Source organism: Calidris pugnax, unplaced genomic scaffold (genome assembly GCF_001431845.1).
Source record: "Calidris pugnax isolate Ruff unplaced genomic scaffold, ASM143184v1 scaffold8, whole genome shotgun sequence".
Lineage (NCBI taxonomy): Eukaryota > Metazoa > Chordata > Aves > Charadriiformes > Scolopacidae > Calidris > Calidris pugnax.
The window spans coordinates 785,667-808,226 of record NW_015090830.1 but is presented as its reverse complement, the minus strand read 5'-3'; the positions used below and the strand labels follow the sequence as shown (position 1 = coordinate 808,226).

The following is a 22,560-nucleotide window of genomic DNA, read 5'->3' as shown; positions in this document are numbered from 1 at the left end:
GACTGGGGGGGGGGGAATTATACTATTCCAGGAGAACATTGTAGGTTTATGTAGTTTTGTTTTTTCTAGTCAAAAGACTATTATGTTCTATATCTGAAAATGTAGCACGTGAAATTTTGATTTTCATTGTTTATCACAAGGATTTTTTTTCTTCTCACTCAGATGTCTCACTTACGGGAGCCTCAAGTGTGCATGGAGCCCATCTCATTCTCGCACAGATTGTTGCCCTTCTGATGAAGAGATTTTACCACTTTAGGCGAGACTGGAGAGGAAGTCTGTCAAATGTGCTGCTGCCTGTCTTCTTTGTTGCACTGGCAATGGCCTTGTTTAGTGTGAAGCCGCTGGCTATTGATTATCCTTCTCTCAAGTTGACACCAAGACTTTATGACAATGCAGAATCCTTCTTTAGGTAGGTAAAGGGCTCATTTATCATCATCAATATCCAGGTTTCAGGACCTTTACCCTTGACTTCTCATTTTTAAAGACTATTTTCATTCTTGGAAGAATAATATGTTACTTTTTACTATTTTTCAGGTGCTTAGATTTTTATAGATTATTATGAAGGAGAGATAAAATTAGAAATGCATTGTGCAAAGGATTTTCTGAAGGAAAGGGAAAAGGCTTTGGAGCAGTTTCAACTGGCTAATCTGTTTCAATACCAGTCATGGCTACTTATATGTAAATGCAGAAGTGCATTTGAACAAGCCTTTACATGCTTCATTTTAACTAATTGCTTAGGTCTGAAACTATTTTCTCAAAATAATTCTCAAGTTTAAAAGTGTCACACAGTATTAACAAAGCCTGGTGGCCTACTTACTCAGCATTTAGTTTCTATATGCTGAGTTTAAATCAACTACATTTATTTATTTATTTATTTATAATATATGGTATCTATAGCCCAGCTCTCAATGATTCTGTATTGAATGTAGATCACTTTCTCTCCAGGACAAATATCTAGATATAATAATAAACATAACACTAAGATCTTTGAATTTATAAATGAAACATAAAAACACTTAAACCACGTTAACTGTTAGGAATGCATGTTTATAAAGAGAAAGATGGCCATGGGGAGACATTGAGATTTGTTTAGTCATAATTTTATTGAATTTTCTTTACATGTTCATATGCAGTTTTTGGAATGAGAAAATTTTGCTGGTTTTGTGTGTTTCCTATGCATGCATTTATAGTTCTTTAATTTCTTGGTAAACACGTAGGATCTTGAGCCTGAAAGTTAATAGAATTAGACATATTGATATATTTGTGGGTTTTTTCTTTTTTTTTATTCCTTTCCCTTCCTCTTCCCCCATGTCCCACTTTGAACAGCACTGAAGATGATAACCTAGGAAACCTTTCTCAGATTCTACTGAGATACTTCTCTGATTGGGACAACACATGCATGCATTCAAAACAAGGGTAACTGTGAATAACGTAACTACTTCCTTAATGTCAAATTGTAAATATTGTAAATTCAATATTTCTTTTCTGTGTAATGTAAACTATCTCAAGCTTTTCTTACAGCATGAGGTTAGTGACAAATCAGTTCTGGTGAAGGAGTTGGCATCCAGGTGAAGTACATAAGTAGGCTTCATTGTTAAAGATCTGATCCAAATCCCCCAAATCAGTGACGGTGTTCCGATTAATTTCAGGAGGATTTCAGCCAAGTCTGGTGTCCCTATGAATGAAAAGTAAGACAATAATTGCAGTATTTGTTAGGAAGCATTCCAGATTTCTAAATTTAGGAATGCAGAGTTGTGACCATGCTTTAATTATCTCATTGCTGCAAACATAAGGCATGCAGCTCATTTGCTGCTTTATTCATATAAATATTTTTAGTGAATCTACTTTGATAAAAATGAGTAAAATTGATACAGATTTAGAGACAGCTGCCACTGTAATAAAATGCTAAAAAGGTGTTCAAGATGCCAGATATGCTTGTTAATCTGTGGATTTCTTCTGTTAAGTAATATACTCATTTTATTTAATGGTTGTTCCTATTATATTTATTCCTACTAGAAAAAACTATTCATGTTGGCAGATGCAATCTATGTCACCCCAGGATTCATGCGGATGTGTGGCTGAACAAGAAGTATGTCACTTTATATTTACTTATGTATGTAAAAATTGTGCGTGTGTATATTACCTCTAATACACTCTTCTTTTTGAAGAAGAGTTTCATCTAATAGAATTAGATGATTCTATTAATCTAATTTCTTTTTCATCTAATGTTTGGGCTACGTGTTCTGAAGTCTTCAGGGAAAGCACAGTTTTGATGTGTGTGTGTATGCACTAGAAATGGTTATAGACTGATCTGAAGTAACAGGAATCAGAGATGGCTGAGCTATTCTCAGCAGATACAACTTTGCTTTAAATATATTATAGGACTTTGCTTACAAAAAGCCTCAGATGAAATAAGTTTAAAACATAACAGTTCCATAATACCTAGAAGACTGCCTGCTTTCAAAAGGGAAGGGCAAGTGATCTTAGCTGAGAGAAGCTACCAGGGAATCTACATGTGAATGAGATTTAATTGTTAGAGTTTGGTTTTGATTTGGATTGTGTATTTCAAAATAAAACAACCTATGAGGAAAGAAAGAATTTTGAAACAGATAATGAATTTCTGAGTTTCTTGACTAGTGAGTTTTCCTGCTGACTTGCTCTGAGGTTGAGTGATAAACAGGAACGTGAAACTGTGTCTGAGGTGACAAATATATTTCCCTGGATGGGAACATTCTATCAAATAAATTCCCTTCTTCATAAAGATATAAATATTTAGAGTAAGAGTTGCATCTGAAATATAGTGATACAGTTTTGGGAAAAGTGACAGGAGGAAATTAATTCTTTACATTACTGGACAAGAAAGAAATTTGCCTGTAATACTAGTGAGACATATACTTAAATACAACAAGCTTAAATAAAATGGGAATGGGAACTCACACAAGAAGAGGCCCATTAACCATGGAAGCTCAAAGGAGAGAAGTAACTTAACAGTGGAGGCAGAACCTGTATCTGTGAGCTATGGAAAACCAGAATCTCTGAGAGTCAATTTTAATTTGTGTAGGGTTGAGATATCAAATAAAAATTAACATTTTTCAGCTGATACACAGAACGTACTTTATAAGGCTTCTGAGATATCTAATCATATCTTTTCTTTAGTTGTGAGAATATTCCACTGAAACATCAGAAAAAATCTTCATTTATTCTTCTCTGCAGTCCATCAGTGAATTTTTTTAGAAGCATATTGCATTAATTAGAATTTTGTTTTCATCTCATATTCATCTGGTGCCTTTTTTGTGTTTCTTTTTAGGCACAAGTGAATAGCAGTCTTGCCTTTTTCATTGTTGTAAACTTTTCTAAACGTATATACAAGTTTTGATGTTTTCAAAAAAACCCTGACAGGGTTGCAAGAGAAATCAAATGTGGTTCTAATATGTAGGTGATGCAATTATTTGAGATGCCTTATAAACATAAAACCATACATAATTTATTGAAAAATAATCAAAGCTGAGAAAGGCAAATACAGTTGAATCTACATAAAAATTCAAAAATATGGCTATATGTAGTGCCACTGATATTTCAGAGTGCTTTATTTATTTTTCGTATACTGTTTTTCAGATGTGTCAAAGTTTCAATACTTCTGCTCCCTACATGAAGAATAAGAAAGGACATATTTTGTATAATCTGTCGGGGTTCCTTGTGGAAGAATATTTAGTGAGGCCTTCCAACAAAGCAAGGTAACCTTTAAATATCTAACCTTTGCTTATGCTTTGTGTATAAAAACTACAGTCTTTCCTGATCTTATGACATGTGACTTATGGGCTTATGTCACTGAGAATATAAGGGGTAGTTGCCTTTGTCTGATGGGTGTTATCAAGGCATAGAGTCAGGCTAAGGTAGTGTGGAACCCCCTCCATGGTGACTTCTCAGAGCTTCCTCCAGCAGTTGCATGATAATTGCCTCTAGGCATACCCTGGCTCTTCTTGCCACACAGTGAGTTATTTCAGCATCTCAGAGAAAGAAAAAGTATATGCATATGCAAATCAGATGAACAATATAGTTTCCATTCCTCAGAGACTCAATCAAATAGAGGTGGATATGCCCCAATTAATCCTTTCTTTAAATTAGAAGGGCTGGTATCCCTCTGGCAAGCCTTCATATTCTGTGATACCAGCTGTATTTTGAAGTTTACTTACGTGCCTTTACAGCTCAACCACTGCCTTTGACATAAGTGCAAATGGTAGACCAGGTATGATTTTATCAAGAAGGAGAAGAAAGTGTTAGCCATTTACACATTTAAAAATAATTTTAAAAAAATGTATCTTATGTGATAAGAATAGAGATAAACATCTTAAGATGAATGATTTGAGCTAGAATATGAATGGAATAGGAAGAAATCAAGATGTTTTAAGATGTTTCTGAAAGTCAGTAACACCTCTCTTGCTTACAAACCCTCCTGTCGCTGAGGGATTTCAGCTTTCAAAAAGTAAAAATTCTTATCTGAGGGCATCCCTTTGCATGAAAAGAACAATAATATTCACCTGATTCAAGAGTATATTCAGCTTCTCCTTTTTAACAGAAAAGGGGTTTCTGAGGCATGAATTTTTATTTTCAGTTGAAAAATAATTACTGTAGATATTACCACTTTGTTATTGCAAGAAAAGACTGCTAAGCTTGAGGCAGGTAACTTGTTATTACTTTATTTTCTATTACCAGATACGGTGGTTGGTCTTTTGGAGGGAGGAAAGCATTTGAGCTGCAAGATGAAAAATTGAATAACACCAAATCTAAACCTCTGGTTAAGGTAAGGGTAGCATGTATGTGTGCACGTTTGTGTGCATGTATTGCTTATTTATTCAGGCTCCAGGCTTCACAGCACTTAGCAAATACTAAATTATTATATAAAATCCTTGCATTTAGAAATTGAGAGAAAAACTTTCTTGTCTATTATAGTTGTCGTGGTTTTGGAGGGACTAGCCACTGAGATGAATGACAATAGTCCACTTCTCTGTTCATAATTGTTGAAGTATTCTCCTGTCTTCTGAGAAGCAGTTTTATGAGTTAAATTATACAGCTTTTGGGTTTTTTCCCTTTGAACTTATTTCAGAGCTCACCTTTAAAACATTTTGTTAGATAATCAACCCTGATATTCCTTTTTTGTTTGTTTGTTTTCTTTTGTCAGAATTGACAAAAGTTCATTGAACATCTCAAAAACGAGTTATTTTTGATAATTTTTTCGTTTCTGTTAAGAATACCTTTCTCTGCTACACTACTTCATTTTTCCCCCCCGCACTCAAAAAAAACCCCAAAACCTAAAGATTTAGCATCTAGGAGTAGTTGCTTCTGCATATAAAACATGCTGCTTTTTGGTTTTAATCCTCTTTTCAAATATGAGTAACTTTCCATTTTTATCCCAAAGAAACAGAAGTGTGCCTTGCTGAAATTAGTCAGGGTATGAAACTTGAATCTCTTCTTGACAGTAGATCGTACTGTATGGCAACAGTACACAGAGCCAGTGGTTTCTGTCTGGAGCTACCAGTCAGGAAAAGAAAGGTTATTATAAGCACAATTTAAATAAAGAGCTTTTCCTTGAAGCTGTTCGGTGTGCACTGTAAAGATACAGTATCTCCATACTGTAAAAACTTGGGATGGGACCTAGAAGCTAACGGGCAACCATCAGTGCAAGGGGTTTTATTTTTTTGGGAATGCTTTGAAAGGTTCTTCTGACATCCATTCAAATGTGGACAGCTAATGAGTAGAGGAACAACAGTTTTGGAGTATTGAAAATTATCAGTGAGGGGTCTCTGTTTTTCTATTTGAGTGGAAGCTGTGGACTTTCCAGATTGAAATATGAAAGCAAGATGCTTCTGTCTTTAAATTGTTTTAGGGGGGTATAGAAACTAGATTTTATTTGCTCTTATAAAAGAAGAAGAGAAGGAACAGTGTAAATAACTCTATCCCAAAATCTGTTTGGGGACAAAATGTTAAAACTACATACAGATATTCTCCAATCGAATATAATTCCATGATTAGTTTTGCAAAATCAATGTCTGTTTGCAATGCCTTTTGCGTGTGGTTTTGTTAAAAATCTCTTCATCTTATATACATACCTTACCTTACATATTTTCATTTTGGTCATTTGTGATCTCCCTTCTACCCCCAGATTTCTTACAGCTTTGAACTACAGTTCCATCAATCCTTCATTAGGAACTTGAAGTGCTAGAGGATTTCAGTAAGATGTGTTTTTCTGGCTGCTGTTTTAGTCCCATATATCTTTAATCATTTTAGACTCTTGTTTTGACAGGCATGCACTGTGGATTTTGTCAGGGTCCTTTTTTTTTAAAATGCCTTTGGCATAGAGGTCCACCTGCCATGAGCACAGGGATAAATTATAGTTACACTGTTAGTGAAAAAGCTTCATATTTCAGACCCAAAGAAAATAGTGGAGTAGATTTATAAAGGGCACTGTGTTATCTAAAATACCTCCTAGAAGTGGATTTCAACTGATGCAATGTCAAATTATTGCATTAACCTTTCAGTAATTAATGACCAGACTTTTACTTTGACCTTTCAGGCTTGTTCATGAGACAGTGAATGTACCATTTACATAGCCTTGTGTGAAAGAAAATGAGAAATTTGCATTTGAAGAGACTTACTGTACGATTCATTTCAGTTTTGAAAAATTCTGAATCTTTAGACCATATTCTCCAGTCTCAAAAGTTGGGATTTGAGTCTTTACTGTACAGTAATAGTATAAGTGTCCAGAGGAAGTTATAACTCTTCAGTCTTATGGTGCTTCTCTCTGCCTCCTCATCATGAATCTGGTCTAGCAGTGCTTAGCTTTTTCTTTACAGGCCATGGGTTAGTGCAATTGTGTCTAGTAGTATTCTGGAATATTAATGGCAGGTAAGAATGGTACAGAATAACAGAGAACATGACTTTACAGAACTTATATCTAATGTGGTTGAGGGACTGTGTTTTTCCTTGGAAAGGAATTTTGTCACCAATGGATAGAAGCTAAAATAATAAAAAAAAAGAATTAACCATTTAAATCTATATATTTATTCAATTGCTCATCTCTTTTCTGCCTTCTGTAAATAATTACCTGTGTGGCAGACAAGAAATATGAAATATATTTCAGCTGGAACTAATATTTTCCAGTTTTCATATTTTACCTTTGCAATCAATTTTGAATAAGCCACATGAGTTTAGAAAATAGAGCTTAAATGTATCTTCTGATGAAGTGAACAATCATAAATGTCTCTTTTGCCAGATTATAAATAATTAAATATCCAGCTTCAATTTTATTTGATTCAGTTACATGATGTAGCTTGAAGGAAGAATTCTAATTAATATATGGGAAATTGAAATGTATTGTTATACACAATGCTTTATTGTGGGTCTTTTGTTTCCATTTGAATATTGGTCACATTATATTTCTAAGGTGTTTTGTGAACACTTGAGACCTTGCCCCTAGTTTGGTTAAATGAGGATGTGTCATCAGAATTTTGCTTTATTGTTTTCTTAATTGCCTTTTTTTCAATACAACACACACAATTGCAGTGGAGTTTCATTATGCATGTATAACTTTTTATGGGGCACAAATCTTTTTAATGGGGGGGGGGGGGGGGGGGGGGGCGGGGGCGTGTATGAAGAAGATGTTTCTTTGCTTGCCATTTGCATAGGAGATCAAGCAATGCAAAGATTTGCAGTTTTCCTCAGGACACCTAGGTTCAATTTCACTTGATTTCTTTAAAGAACTCTCTTTTTTAATTAAAGAATGGGAGATCTAGTTTGTGTAGTAATTTGTGAGAACTGAACTGCAGGAGAACCAAGGAATTGCATATGAGTTTGCAAAGGGGGGAAGAGTTTGGGATTTGTTCTTTTTTCTTTTCTTTGAACGTGGGGACATAAGATGCTGTTGAAATTTCAAGCAGTTGTGAAGACCACATAAAGATGGGTAGAAAATATGAAAGCTAGTGCAAGCAAGAGCGGTGGTAGACCAAAGCTGCTCATTTTTAAAATAATCACTCACAGACCTTATGGCAAAGAAGATTCAAGGGTGAGAGGTACAGGAGAAATGACAGTGGAGCTCAGAATGGTGTTTGATAGCGTGATATGGGATAGATGGGAGGAAATGGAATGGACAATTAGAGTGCTGGAAACATTGCCTCACAGCAGAGTACAATGAGGAGGTCCAAACAAGTAGGTAGTCAGGAAATTAAATCACGAGAAAATAATTATTAAGAGAGGGAAACTGAAGATTACACAATCTGTACTGGGAAACATAGAGAAGAACATGGCAAGCAATCGGTTGATGTCCAAGTAAGGACTGCAACTGGACACTACAAGAAATTAAAAACAGAATTATCTTCAAGTAAATAGAAAAAAAATATATGGAACTTTACACTGCTATCAAGAAGAGGCACATACATGGGGAGGAGCACTAGACGAGAACAGCATCAGAGTGACGAGAAAAGACTCTTTAGGGAAGTTTCCGAGATGTAACTGTATAGATGGTAATTTTAGAAAGGAACTAAGAAAACTGAAATCCTAACAGATAGGTGTTAAGGAGCAAGGCAAGGAAGACCTATATTAAATATGTGCATTTTTCAGTATGATTCCGAATGATTCAGACAAAAAGTGAGAATTGCCCAGCATCAACCTGAGATGTATAAAATGCAGATTTGGAAATAGCCAATATCAAATAGGCAAAGGTTCAGAATTTTTCAACTGTATAAACAAAGACAGAAGATGAAAGGTCGCTGTGGAGTGAGGAATGCATAGGAATCAAAGATGATTTGAAACATGTCACTAAACTGAAAACAAACATACATAATGATTTGACCTAGTTTTCAGTAAGGATAATGCAGGTTCAAAGATGCTATGATTAACAGTAGTAAAGCATAGAAATTAAATCAATTTCCAAAGACAAAGGAAAACTCAAACCATGTTTTATTTGGTATTGGGACACATTAGACTCTCAGCAATGACTCTAGTACATGGAAGTGTGAATTTTGAGTGTATTTACCAAATCACGGTGATTCCGCATGATTTGAGGATAAAGTATATCTTACAACAGAATTGCTTGCCTGTGCTCTTCAGAGATGAGCTTGCCTCATCTGCCTTAAAGTTTGTCTGTATTAATTTCCTCCATGCTTAACAAACCACTGATAATTGCTTGTTGAAGGTGGAAATACAGCTTTGTCCTTGGTGGAATAGTTTCACATTCACCTTGTAAACAGTGCCTCCTTGATTGTTTCTTTCCCCACTTTCTAGGATATTCCAGACTGTGTCAGTTGCAGATATTATTTAGATAAGCCTTTTTGAATTTCAGTAATGTTCTTGACTTGTAACACTAGTTTTACTTATCTTTTTCTATTTTCAATTAAATTAGAGAATGCTATTTTTGCATGGTTTTTCATCTATTTGTTCAACAAAATATGTGCAAAGGAAGTGACACAGTGTTACACTAAATCAGAGAATCTCTATTTAGTAATTAACATAGGTGTACAGCTAGAAGTAGAAGATAAACTGCTGCACTCTGTTTAAAGACCAGTACAAGTTAACTGATTCTATTCTGCCTAGTTCACCTTCTATAAGCAAGTGTCATAAGAGAAGGATTAGATATCTTCATACTATTCTTCAAGTTATGGGAGCTTTCAGATCAGTGTTCAGATTCAACTCATTTGTGTTTCACAGCTTCTGTTCTCTCTTCCAGGTGTGGTACAACCAAAAAGCTTTCCATTCTCTACCATCCTACTTAAATGAACTCAATAACTTCATTCTGTGGCTGAATTTGCCTCCTGATGTGGATTGGAGACAGTACGGTAATAGTCTAAGTCTTTTTTTCATATTTTTTGAAAAGTAGTTTTCAAATAAACTAATATAATTTTAAGTATAAAAATTTTCATAGTATGAAGTAGGGTCGCAGAATCACACACTTCTTGGGGAGATTTGAAAGTGGAACTTTTAATTTAGGAGAAGCTTTGTTTGTGTGGAGAATGCAGTGCACAATAACATAAAATTAGAATTTACAGCTCGCTATGCCATATGAAGCAGGTTGCCCAGAAAGGCGTTAGATGCTTCAGTCCCTGGAAACATTCAAGGTCAGGCTGGAAGGGGCTCTGAGCAACCTGATCTACTTGAAGATGTCCCTGCTTGTTGCAGGGTTGGACTACATGACCTTTAAAGGTCCTTTCCAAACCATTCTATGAGGTGCTTTCAAAGAACATTCCTGTGGAATAAGTGTAAAATGGTTTGCTACACTTGGGATGTTAGTCCTTGTGAAACCACTGCTAAGGCTTGCTTAAATGGAATGATTAATCCACAACAGAGTATTTTGTAGAAGAATTGTTGAAGAATTTGTAACTTCTCTGTCATTTTACTCTGTCTCCTTATGTAAATATCCAGAGTAAACCCAGAGTATCTTGTAAATTCACAGTGCAACGTGATGTTCCATGGCATTCTGTTACTCAAGGAACAGGAGAGTCTGGTGTATCTTACTTTTGTATACAACAGAAGAGAGATTCATATATTTGACCTCTGAATTCTCTGATTCACATATTCCTGAACCGTGTTAAAACTAGTTAAAATAAAAATTTTACAAACTGACTTTTAACAAAATGGCTGCAGCCAAAGAATCAGTGAACTTTTAAGATGTTGAAATCTAGTTTGAAACGTGGGCTTGATAGCTCAGGCTAATTTCTGTTCGTTCCAGTTCCTTTCATTGTTATGATTCTGTTAGAGAGGAACCAGTTTGTTTTCGAGAAATTTAAGAATAGCTTCTGACCAATTTTTTAGTTTTTGAAAATGCAGGATGGTTGTCTGTAGTGGTAAATGTGTTTATAATGAAGAAGGAAGAAAGAAGACTAAAATTAGTGAAAAGGGGGAAAGAATCCTGAGTATCTGAAAATAGAAATGAATTAAGAATATTTTCCAGAATGTCAATGAAAAAAGAATAAATGCTTGCTTTCAAGATGGCTGCGGTTTTATTTTGAGAAATGAATTATGAGAATGAATCAAAGGTAATGTATTTCTGCAGAAAGGTTCAATGAAATGAAATCAGGTATTTTAATGAGAATTTTTAGAAATCAATTTTTAATCAAGTTTCCCTGCACTTCATCAATAGTACTATTGCTAGCTTGTTTTCTGTAGCATCAGATGTCCCGTTCTGAACTTAAATGTTTAAGTACCTTTACTTTTACATCTGTCATGGAAAATTGGCAACATACCATCCAGATTACAGTTGGAGAAAATTATAGTTGTTCCAAGGATTGTGCGAATGTTATATTTTATGCTGTTGCATGACATAGAAACACAAGAAGCAAAACAGTGCATAAGAAATGTTTCAAGTCTTGGATTGTCATCTATACAAATATGTGCTTATTATATAACCTTCTGGCAGAATATGCAGAAGTAGAGTTATGAACTAGAAAGCAATTTATTTATGTACATATCTATTGGAGAGGTGAAATAAAGATGGGTTGATCATGCTCTTGAGGCATAATGCAGAGGGACCTGTCCATGAAATCCTAGAAAGAGAAGTCGTTATTTACGTATTGATCTGTATGTGTGTTTCCACGCGTATGTGTGTATACGTGTGTAGAGACAAATGCAGGTGTATATTCTATAAAAAAAATACCCAAACAACAGTTTTCCACCACTATTTGGGGCATTTAAGCTCAGCTCACTTTGACTTTTAACTATCTCTTATTTAAGGATACTTCTCTGACAGAGAATTATTATTTATATGCTTTTCTTATTAAAATGGTTATATGCAAAATAATGCTGTAAATTAGCAGTCAGAAGACTACGTACTATGTTTCAACACTGAAATCTATTATTTTTGATTTTTTTTCCCTCTTGCAAATTCTGCTTATATGGAAGGCCAGTTTTAGAATATTATTGGAAATTGCTGCCAGGAAGCTTGTTAGGATGTTGCAGAAATGTAGCTTTGTAATTCTGATTTGCATTAATGCCATTTTTTTTTCACATGATGACATTTTCCTGTCAACAAAACCAGTGCTTCTGTATTACTTTAAGTGGCATAAAAATCATTTGACCTTCTTTCATAAAAAGACAAGTCTTCCTTTACTACAAGATGTTTAGTTCAATAGGGTGGAGCCTTACCATGGATGTAAACAGAGTAGCCACTACTATGATATTGAAACAAACTTGAAAGAGGTCAACAGCTTTCTTGTTTGTTTAAATGGTCATATAAATACTGAGGAACCCTTTCACTTAGCAGTTATATCCTGTGGGTATTTCTTGAGCAAGCGGGTGGTTGGAGTTCTCCCAAGTTCTCTGGAGAAGGGAAGATTCATTACAGGCAGCGTGCCTAGTTCTACCTGCTTTGCTCAAGGGACGGATCTGGTAACTTTCATAGGAGATCAGTAGTACTGGTCCCAGTTTGTGTCAGATTTTACTCTTAAGGAGCTGAGAAGGAGGTTAAATATTTTTGCTTAATGTTTTTTCTTCAGTCAGGAGGATACAGGGAATATAAACCTAGGATTTTTTATGAGAGTTTGAAGGAATCTCTTTTATATCCTAAGGGATTTGTATCTAGTAAAAATTGTGAAAAAAATAAATTATTATTTTTCTTGTGTCAGTCCAAGTTACTGACTTGGATCTTGAACATGAAGGAGCACAAAATGATAATTACTTGGTGATCAAAAATACTTCCTTTTTATTATTGTATAATCTATTTTTCAAATCCTTTCTTTGGAAGTGGTGACATTTCTCTCCCCTCTTTCTCCCCTCCTCCCCTCCCCATGTGATTATCAGTAAACTTCTCCATGGGATGCTTGGAAGTTTACAATGTTTGCTTCTTGTAATTTTCATGTGAAGAGTGGTATGGTTGTTGGTTGAAGGTGTGTGTGCCAGCTGGAGGTGCATGTAAATAGATGTAGCAACAGAAGTTAGCTGGACTGATTTAGGTCAGTTTATCATTGTTAATGGATCAGATGTCTATTTTGGAAGAGCAATTCAGGAATACTTCTTCTATGAAAATAGTTCATCTTCTGTACCATGCTGATAGCCAACTCTAGCTTCATAATCTCGTAAATCTGGTTTCTCTTGTGGAAAAAACATCTGTCTTACTGGAAAGGAAACCAAAATACATTTTGTTTTCTAGTGGGTTATAAGTTCAGTGACAGATAATGAAAATGAAGATGTTAAACAATTTTTAAAAAGTGAGAAAGTCGATTCAACAGAGAAGGTAAGATGTACCAGGTTTTTGTCAAAACTTTTCAGCTCTGGCTGGTCTTCTAGCTTATGTAAATGATGATTGTATATTTTCAAATCTCTTTCTGAAATGCTGAATTCTACAATTAGATAACATAATTGTGAGCAAATGAAAAAGGGATTAATGAAGAGGAATAAAAAACTTAAAGGCAATATTTTTTGCTTAAACTTAAGATAGAAATTCTGATCAACTAAAGCTATGTTATTTTGCACACCTAATTGTATACACTTGAGTAGGAATGTGTTTATTGTGCTGGAATTATAGGGGATTTATTATTACCTATCTCTTAGGGTAAAACTATAAAAAGAAAAAAGGAGTGGTAGTCATCTATAATGATGTCTGTAAAGTACAGTGGTCAAAAAAAGTTCTTACATCATTATTCAAAGAATAGAAATGTATGAATATAGAAGGACCTTGTGCGATGCAGCTGCCCCATCTCAGGATGTCTATTGAAGTCATTGATTTTTTTTAAAAACCTTTCATCCTGGGGCTCATTGTACGTGTTCTTATAGCATTCTCATTTATTTCAGATTCAGCTCTTCAAAAGAGCTAAAGGGATCAAGAGACCCATTTTCAGCTGAATTTTGGTGGAAAGTGACTGTACAGTTTCCTGATTGCTTTGCAAATATTAACTTTAAACCTCTTTTCAAAGGAACCTGTGAAATGGCATTTAGTAGGAACCTTCTTAACTATGTCTGGTTAGTGGGGGGAAAGTAAAATATAAATCATTCATGAGGATGCTGCCTGTGAAATTCTCCATAAAACATAAGTTGTAATTTTCAGTAATGTCTCATTTTATACAAACAGAAATCTCATTATAAATTTCAAATGCCCACAAAGAAAAGCATGTAAAAAGCATATATATACACACACATAGATATATATGTACTATCTCAATTTTTGTTATGCATACTGTTTTTTTTATTCTAATATATTTTATTCTAAGCCAAAATAAAATGTCTGGAATAAAGAAACCTAGATTGATCCTCTAATTCAAGTCTGTAACAATTATGTTATCTAGCATTAGTAGCACAGGTTCAAATTTATTTATGTACTCAAAACTCAGCATGCTACATGATAGAAAGAAGAGATAGTTTACAAAGGAGTGCCAAAACACAGGCTCAGACAAACCCAAAATACAGTGCAGAACCATGAAATATACCTAAGGGTGGCTCTGATAAGCCTATGGTGATGGCATACAAGCTTGAAGAACTATAGTTTGAGAACTATACATGCACACATATATCAATTAACATGTATACAGTTATGTTTCGTTCTTTGACATGCACTCCTTTTCACCCCACTCTAATCGGGGAAATATTACCTCTCATTTCTCAAGCTCTTCTTAATCTTCTTCAAGATTAAAAGTTCTAAGAAAGCCTTGACATCATACTGTTCACTTACTCTCTGAATATGGCATTAAAACTCCGATATAGTATAAGGATCTCCATGGTCACAGTTTTTCCAGTTCTTGAATTGCTTATGCGAGACTTTGGAAAGATTGGAATTGGTGGCTGTCACAAGTTTTCACCTGTGCCTATGAAGAAGCCTAAATTGTCACCATAAAAATGTGACCAGCTCACTACCAAGGACATAGACAATGGATGTTTTAGGACAATTGGGAAAATTCTGGTTGCCATTAAGTCAGAAAAATATAATGGCAATCTGTAGATATGGAAAAAATAATTTTATATTGAGACATTTATGAAAAGGAGCAGGCAGAATTATAGCTGAATCATATTGTATTTGTTGATATTGCCTGTCTCGTTTTTCCCTTGAGAATACTGATTTTGTAAAGTTTGCCCTGAAGGCAGTTCACCCGAGGCTTGCAAATACGATCCTTAAAAAAATTTCTTGCATAAACACCACATGCATCTGCTCAATAGAAGCTTTTTCATCCAGAACTTCTTGGTTTATCTGTCATTTATAGTTTTAATTTAAGTCCTCAAGGATGATGTTTAGTTTTCAACTTAATGAGCATCATTATAGCAGCTTTACATAGTAAAAGGGCATATAAAGGCAAGAAAGCATCAATAATTACATTTTACATCATGCTAACAGCTCTGTTGGGACAGACATGTATATAAAGAAAGATGGTCTAGGTGTTTAGGAGAAATTTAGGAAGAGATTATAAAAGTACACAGAAGGGGTTTTTATTAAAAAAATATGTATTCTAGCAAATAGCATATATCAAATGTGTTGGTTTATTTTGCTATTGGAAGACAGTTTATAATTTATCTCTCCTAAGGTTCGAGGTGAATTACAAGCCAGTTTGTTAGCTTTATATAAATTTATCATATATTTTTGGACAATGGAGGTAGAGAAGAAATCATTATACTAAAAAATGTAGCAAATGCAGAAAGCCCTCATGCTCTAGACTAACTGGAAAAAATTAATGAATGAGGCAAGTACTATATTTAATAACTTGATTGAATTTTGAACTCTAACACAGAACTTAACGTGGTCATACTTTGGTTAATTTGGTTACTACTTTTAAGAAGAGCAATTACTTTTGGGGACTCTTGCATTGAAGGAAATTAATTCAGTACAATTTTCTTTTATCAGTATTGTATGATACAAGAGTGCAAGGAGCATTATGTTACTTAATGTCATGTGTTTTTTATTTCCCCCAGCAATTATCTTTTTCACAGTCTCTGTTTGCTCTTTACTAGAAAGTTATAGCAGTGTATTTCTGTGTATGGAACCCAAGTCAACTGCGGTAGACTTTTGTTTAATAGCAGTGCAGTAATCTGAAAGTTTTATTAGTTTCCTCTGGGGATCTGTGCATTCAGTAGGGACAGGCCATGGTGATTTCAGGAGAGAGATTATTTTCAGACCCATTAAGTATTCCTGAGCAGAAGTTATTCCTTGAAAAATGTTTGATGTCATTTTTGTCTTTGTTATGTTTTGCCTGTTTCATTAATTCCATGTAGGTCTTTTTAAAACCCAGTTTCAGGAGAGCACGTGATCCTATAAAATTCATTGACTAGGTTCTCAAAATATAAAAGTGGGCAAACCTATGATTATGAGCATAAATTCATTTGTACAGGAAGTTGCACAAGGAACTCATAGCTCTGTTTTCGCTACTGCATGTGCTTCTCACTGAAAACAGCAGATAGTTGATAGCAGTAGAACAATGAGATACAGTTCAGATCAGCCTAGATTAATTAATGGGATACAGTGGAGAACCTTCCTGAATTCCTGGTAAACTGCCCTAGTTCTTGACAGTTTATGGGCAATAATTCTCTACCAGTCCATATGACAGGTTGACCTGTGTCACAATTCTGGGAAAAGGAATGTGAGTCAGTAGGACCTATAAGTCTCCAGGTCTTGGTATTTTCTGATCATGGACAGTATTTTAAGATTTGCAATGTCTAAAAATGCTAACCCTTGAGCTGGAGCAATTTTACTGTAGGATTTCTGTCATCTGAAACTTGGGGGAAGACAGCATGGTTAGAGCATTCAAATTTTTGATCACAAAGGCAAGACATTGACAATTGTGGGAAAATTCTCTATAATTAGAACTTGGCTCATGGCCATAAAATGGGATGCCTGGAAGACATATTTCTGCTCTTTTCCAATTTAGCTGAGCTGCAATGAGTACAAGAAGCACGTTTAATGTTGTTAACTTCTTGGTTTAGTGCTTCTGAAATTATCAGGATTCCCATTTTCAAAAAGCTTTCCTCCATTGTAATTAGATTAAGGCTGAAAATCAGATATATTTTTTTTTCTTAACCAGATCCGAAAATAAGTTCAGATTGGTTTCAATTTGTATGGTAAAAATCTGACTTAATCTTATTTTTGGTTACTAATTTCTAATTCAATAGGAATCCTATATATATATATATAAAGTAAATAGATTCTTCTGATATGCACACCTTTATTCAACCATTGTAAAAGCATAGAAAAAGATATTTGGGAAAGAAGCTTTTCCTCTCATGCTACTTTTCCTTTACATAAATGGAATTTCAGCTAATACCTGGATCCAGTGGGAAAAAATAGTTTTCTTTGATATACTGGGTTGTTTTTTTTTGCTTCAGAACAAATGGCAGCCATTGTTTAAAAAATTAATGGTGTAAAAGAAAAACAAAGGAAAACTTTAAACAGTCCCTCTAGGCAAATGACATGAAAGACTTCTGCAAATAGCACACGTATCTACCAGTGATGAATCAAGACCTTATTGGCTTGTATCTTCTTTTGATTTGCTAACTACCATTGGGCTTCAGTGTACAGCTTTTAACTGTATTTGAAAGATCTTTACCTTGTACTAGTTTTGTGTGCGAGTTAATCATCATTCTGTGTTGTTCAGCATTTTACCCCACAGTGACATTGTTTTAGATTACTGCATTTTGAAGATGAGGAATGAAAAATTAAAGGGGCAAAAATATATGTATAGATATTCTTGGTCAGCTTGCACCTGTTACTGAAGCAAAGACAGTTTTTATCTTTATACAGCTGCACTCTAATAAAATACGACAAAATGTGTTCAATTAAGTGGCACCCTGCAGAGTCCATCTAAGGCTACAAGCAATTTATTTCTTTACAAAATATAGTGGGAAAATTATAATCACTCACCCCCAATTTTTCTTCTTTTGCTTGAAAAGAAAAAAGAAAAAAGCTACAGTTTTTGTCCATAAACTACCTTCCAGTTCGAAGTTCAGTTTGTTAGGTCGTTACAGGCTAGTTGTACCAAGAACCAAAATCTTTTTAATTTAAAGCTCTATGGATTCAAAGTGTGCCTATTTTTTGTGAATTTAGCTAAAGAATTTTTCTTTGTAAAACATCAGCAATCTAAAAATGTTTTTAGCAATGATAAAATACCAAGTGCATAAATTTCAATAACAAGCTACCTTACTCCTGAAGATTAGGTATATGAACAAATAATACTTTAGGTTTTGTATTTGGTCTCTTCTGTGTTGGGGGTCCTACAGCAATATACAACATTGTTGAACCCATTTCTGCAGTTCAGAATGCAGAAAATTAGCTACAACTTACATTTATTCATTAGATTTTGGTGGAATCAGACTCTGGGAATCACTCAGTAGGAGACAGTATTTGGTTTGTCAGCTTGGCGTTTGACCTCTTTCTGTTCCTTATTAAGTATTTAGCCTTTTCATTCATCTTGTGTAATATGGGGTCAACAGTGTACTCTAGAACTTGAAGTCCTGATGTAGCATTTAGTCTTTCATAATTTATTTTTCATTTCACAGGGATCACACTCTACAGCCAACCATATGGAGGAGCCTTGCTGGATGAGGACAAAATGTGAGCAAACTCTTAAAGTATATAATAGCCGCAATGAGCAGACAATTGAAACTATTAATTCAATAAACATGTATGTTGTATGCAGTAGACGTTATGACTTAATAGATGCAATTCAGTTCCACTGACTGAAGTATTTTGTCTAGTCTGGTGTTTATATGTCAAGTCTACTGTTTATATCAGATATAGTTGCATTATTTTGTAGAGAAAAATACTGATTTTATGCTGACTACACTTTACAGAGTGTTTGTGAGCAAGTCATGATGTTTTCAAACAGGTTAACTGCTTTAAATTATTGTCAAGTTTTTCAATTTTAATCTTCTCTAGAGGGGGAAATATTTACAGCAGCTTCATTTTACTATTCAGACTTTAAACACACACTGGATTCTGTAACTCTATAGTTTTGTAACTTAACACATTATCTTGCTCCTGTTTTCTAATTAGATGTTGACAGTGTACAAACATGGTATTTGCAGCAGGATGAAGGTCCTAATGTCTAGTGTTGTTTTGGTAGGAAGTTGGTCTTGAAAATGTTGGGGTATGGTGAGCTATTTTTCCCCTCTGTGTTTTCATTTTGCCATTTTGCTTCGTACCCTAGAATGGAGAACGTTCGTCAGTGTGGGGTAGCGCTGTGTATCATGCTGGGTTTCTCCATCCTCACCGCATCCATTGGAAGTGCTGTAGTGAGAGACAGAGTATCTGGCACAAAACGCTTGCAGCACATCACAGGCCTGGGTTACACAACTTACTGGCTTGCTAACTTCTGCTGTGATATGGTATGTATCATGGGGGGAAGCATGTGTTCAAGTGTAAATTTCTAAGTAGCTTGTCATAAAAGAGGAAAAGGAAATATGGTTACAAAACACATGAATAAGGTTTGAATTGTGCAGAACAACAGCTCTTAGATGTCATGTTAACAAGCATTGGAACACCATTTCCACTTTAATTCCGTCAGATAAAATTCTTTAAGGCAAGGATTGTGCTGAATTGTAAGGTAAAGCATATGCTAGCTTTGGGTACCTACACTATTTTACAAATAAGAGGGATCTGGATAATTGGCCTAGACAGAGAGAATCATCCACATAGCAGTTCATAGCAGGAGTTTCTGTGCTTTGAGTTGCCAGTGGCAAAATCTTTCAGATTACTGGAGAAGCCTGAAGATACAATTCAGTTACTTTAAAGACATAATTATATGTTGTCTGTTGGTAGGTAATACGAGAGATACTCCGAATTGGTACCTTTTATTTCTGGCAAGATAGACAGTAGAAGATATTATTTATGAATTCACATACACAGAATGACCTAGATCAGAAACGGGTGAAGTCTCTGTCCTTAACATTTATTTTTCTCACATAAAGTAATTTCTGCCATTGTTAGCATTACAAATAGTATTGTCTGCATGCAGAGCATTAACAAACCTGAATATCTTACCTTCTTTTGATAATATCACAGAAATTATTTTTCCCTGAATCTTACCCTTTTAATCAAATGTAAAGACAGGAATGCCACTGAGACTTGACTTTGGCAGGTTGGATTTAGACCAACACAGATAAATGAAAAAGGATTTTTTGCTTACCTTATTCAAGTCTGAGAAGTTGATTTCTGTTCAGGCCAATAAGCAAAGGTTGTGAAGTAGAATTAACTTTCTCAAGTCACTGCTAGTCCCCATTGGCTGTGTAATGGAACTCATTTAGATTCCATTTAAGCATGAATTCCACACATTATATTCAAATATATTTTTCAAAGGTGACTCTTAAAAAACTAAAATTAAAAATTGCACCATTAGGTATTTGTGTATGTATCTATGTGTGAATATATATATGCAAGGTATACATACACGTCTCTTACTGAAAGGCTTTTTCATAATTCAGTTGTAATAAAGCTTGCTATAACATTAGTTGAGTGTTTGGTGGGAATTTGAGATTAGGTCGTCTACTTCTGGGAAAAGGATAGAATTACTGTTTTTAAAGAACTAGGGCGCTGTACTGTGCTTCTCAAATAAGGTGTTTTGGATTGGAAGATTGGTCTCAGAGGAAACAGTGAATTGGCGTCATCTGGATTATTCCAAAGTGAAAAGATTCCTGGCCTCAGATAAGGGACATAAACTTTCTGCACCTTGCTTGACACATTGGGTCATGGAAGGAAGAGCTGGGATCTAGTATAGGCAACACAAACACGAACTAGCATGGTCAGGAACAGAGATTTTTGGAACACTCTGTGTTCTCATTCAGACTATTCCAAATCTAAAACATTAGAGCTTCACCCATCCATGCTTGAAATCAGGATTTTCACACTTGAGCAAGCTTGAAGTAAGAACACGTTTCCCCAAATGTTATTTACTTGGCCAGTCAATCTTTGTATTCCTTTTTCTGCTGTGTCAGATAAGAGGGCTTGGTTAAAAGCTCGGTCCTTCATCATTCAGTTTCTCCTTGTGTAGCAAAGTCAAGTCCTCATTATTTTCTGCCAATCTCTTCCTTTCAAAATGTTCTCACAAATTCAACACAGTACTGCATGATCAATCATGATCTGGAAAAGAACAGACACTGCTTTAAATGCTAATTGTGCTGCAAGATCATTTAGGGACACTGAACACATGAATATATGAACTGTCAAATTTGAAATCCCTCTACATATTTTAAGTATTACAGGCTGTGTCCTGTATTATTGGTAGCATAATCTTTACTAGACCTGCAGAAGTATTTGATTTATGAAATTGCTGTCATGAGAATCAGGCTGTTCTTACTGTATTTATACATGTGAGTGATATTCTTTACTATGTTTAAGAAATAGAAAAATGTAGAAGTGCTAAGAAAATTTGATGACAAATATAGAAGTTTTGCTCAAATTAAGCTTCTGTCACCAGAGAGGCAAAATTAAAGTTATTTGTGCGTGCCCAACTTTTATAACACACCATGCTTTCAAGTAAGACTTCTAATAGATTTTAATGTTTAGTTAGTTATTTATTTCTAGAAAAAAAAATCCTAGGTCTGTTGGAACATACTGGGACTCAGATGCTTTTTGACTTCCCTACCATATTTTGTTAAACAGCTCTGGGGCAACTGAAAACTAAATCTGTGGAGTGGTATTGTATGATATTTGTATGTGGCACTGAGTAAGGTACAGTGCGAACAATATGAGATTTCACTCCATTGTTCTTATGTTAAAGAAATGCCTGTCTTTCCATTGGCAAAGAAGTGATGTCCTCTGGCTTAACTTTCAACAGGCTTGCATTGTACTTCACTATGAAAGTCCAATTTTAACAGTATGGATATTCCTCTTCTACACTGAATATTTAGCTAGACCTTGATTTGTTGGCTCTATTGCAGTTGCATCTCAGAATCTCAGTTACATTAGGATAAGGTTAAATATTATATAAGTATATAAGTAGAAATGGAGGCAGTCACTGTCCTAACGAGCTCAGCCTCAATGCACAGATCAGGCAAACACTGAGAGGAACTGAGCACAGACTTTCACATCTTGCTGTTGCTAGTTGCAAGCAGAACCTATCTCTCTTGAATACTTGGAGATGCATCCCTCGTACCAATCACATCCTTCCCCCCTTAAGTATTTGGTTACCATTATGTCAAGACAGAGAAACTGATTTCCCTGCTGCCTAATGGCTGTAACTCTTCTAAATATTATGTCTGTTCCCATTAAAAGTTGTCATTTGCTTCATCAGCACACATGGTCCTTCATTAAAGTCTCTTTTAAAATTGTATCCTTACTATTCTCCTATGACTGAAGTACCAATCAGTGAAACTGCTATTTCTGAATCCAAGACTCTGCATTCATAGTATAATTTGATGTTTTGGAGCAATAGTCCCATACGGACTCATTATCTGGAAGAGTTAGCTTGTTAAATGGACATATTGGAAAGGTCAATAGAAATGGAATTAAAGGGAATATTCTGTAGTCAGATTTTATTTTGTCGGCATGTTTCATGTGTATGGTGTAAGAGGGGCAGTTTCACAGCAAGTGAGGACTCTGAAATCTCAGAGTCCTCTTCCCAATTTATAGTGTAATTATAATGCAAATATGGAAAAGTTAATTTGTAG

General features: G+C 34.9%; 1 protein-coding gene across 1 annotated transcript in view; it reads left to right on the top strand.

Moving 5' to 3' along the window:
• ABCA13 (ATP binding cassette subfamily A member 13) overlaps window positions 1–22,560 on the top strand; it is a 182,501-nt gene that overhangs the window by 110,690 nt on the left and 49,251 nt on the right. Inside the window, exons 42-48 of the mRNA XM_014940763.1 lie at window positions 163–409; window positions 1,327–1,416; window positions 3,627–3,734; window positions 4,714–4,801; window positions 9,719–9,827; window positions 18,454–18,508; window positions 19,104–19,281. Of these exons, the coding sequence (XP_014796249.1) occupies window positions 163–409; window positions 1,327–1,416; window positions 3,627–3,734; window positions 4,714–4,801; window positions 9,719–9,827; window positions 18,454–18,508; window positions 19,104–19,281 (875 nt within the window). The remainder of the gene's footprint in view (window positions 1–162; window positions 410–1,326; window positions 1,417–3,626; window positions 3,735–4,713; window positions 4,802–9,718; window positions 9,828–18,453; window positions 18,509–19,103; window positions 19,282–22,560) is intronic.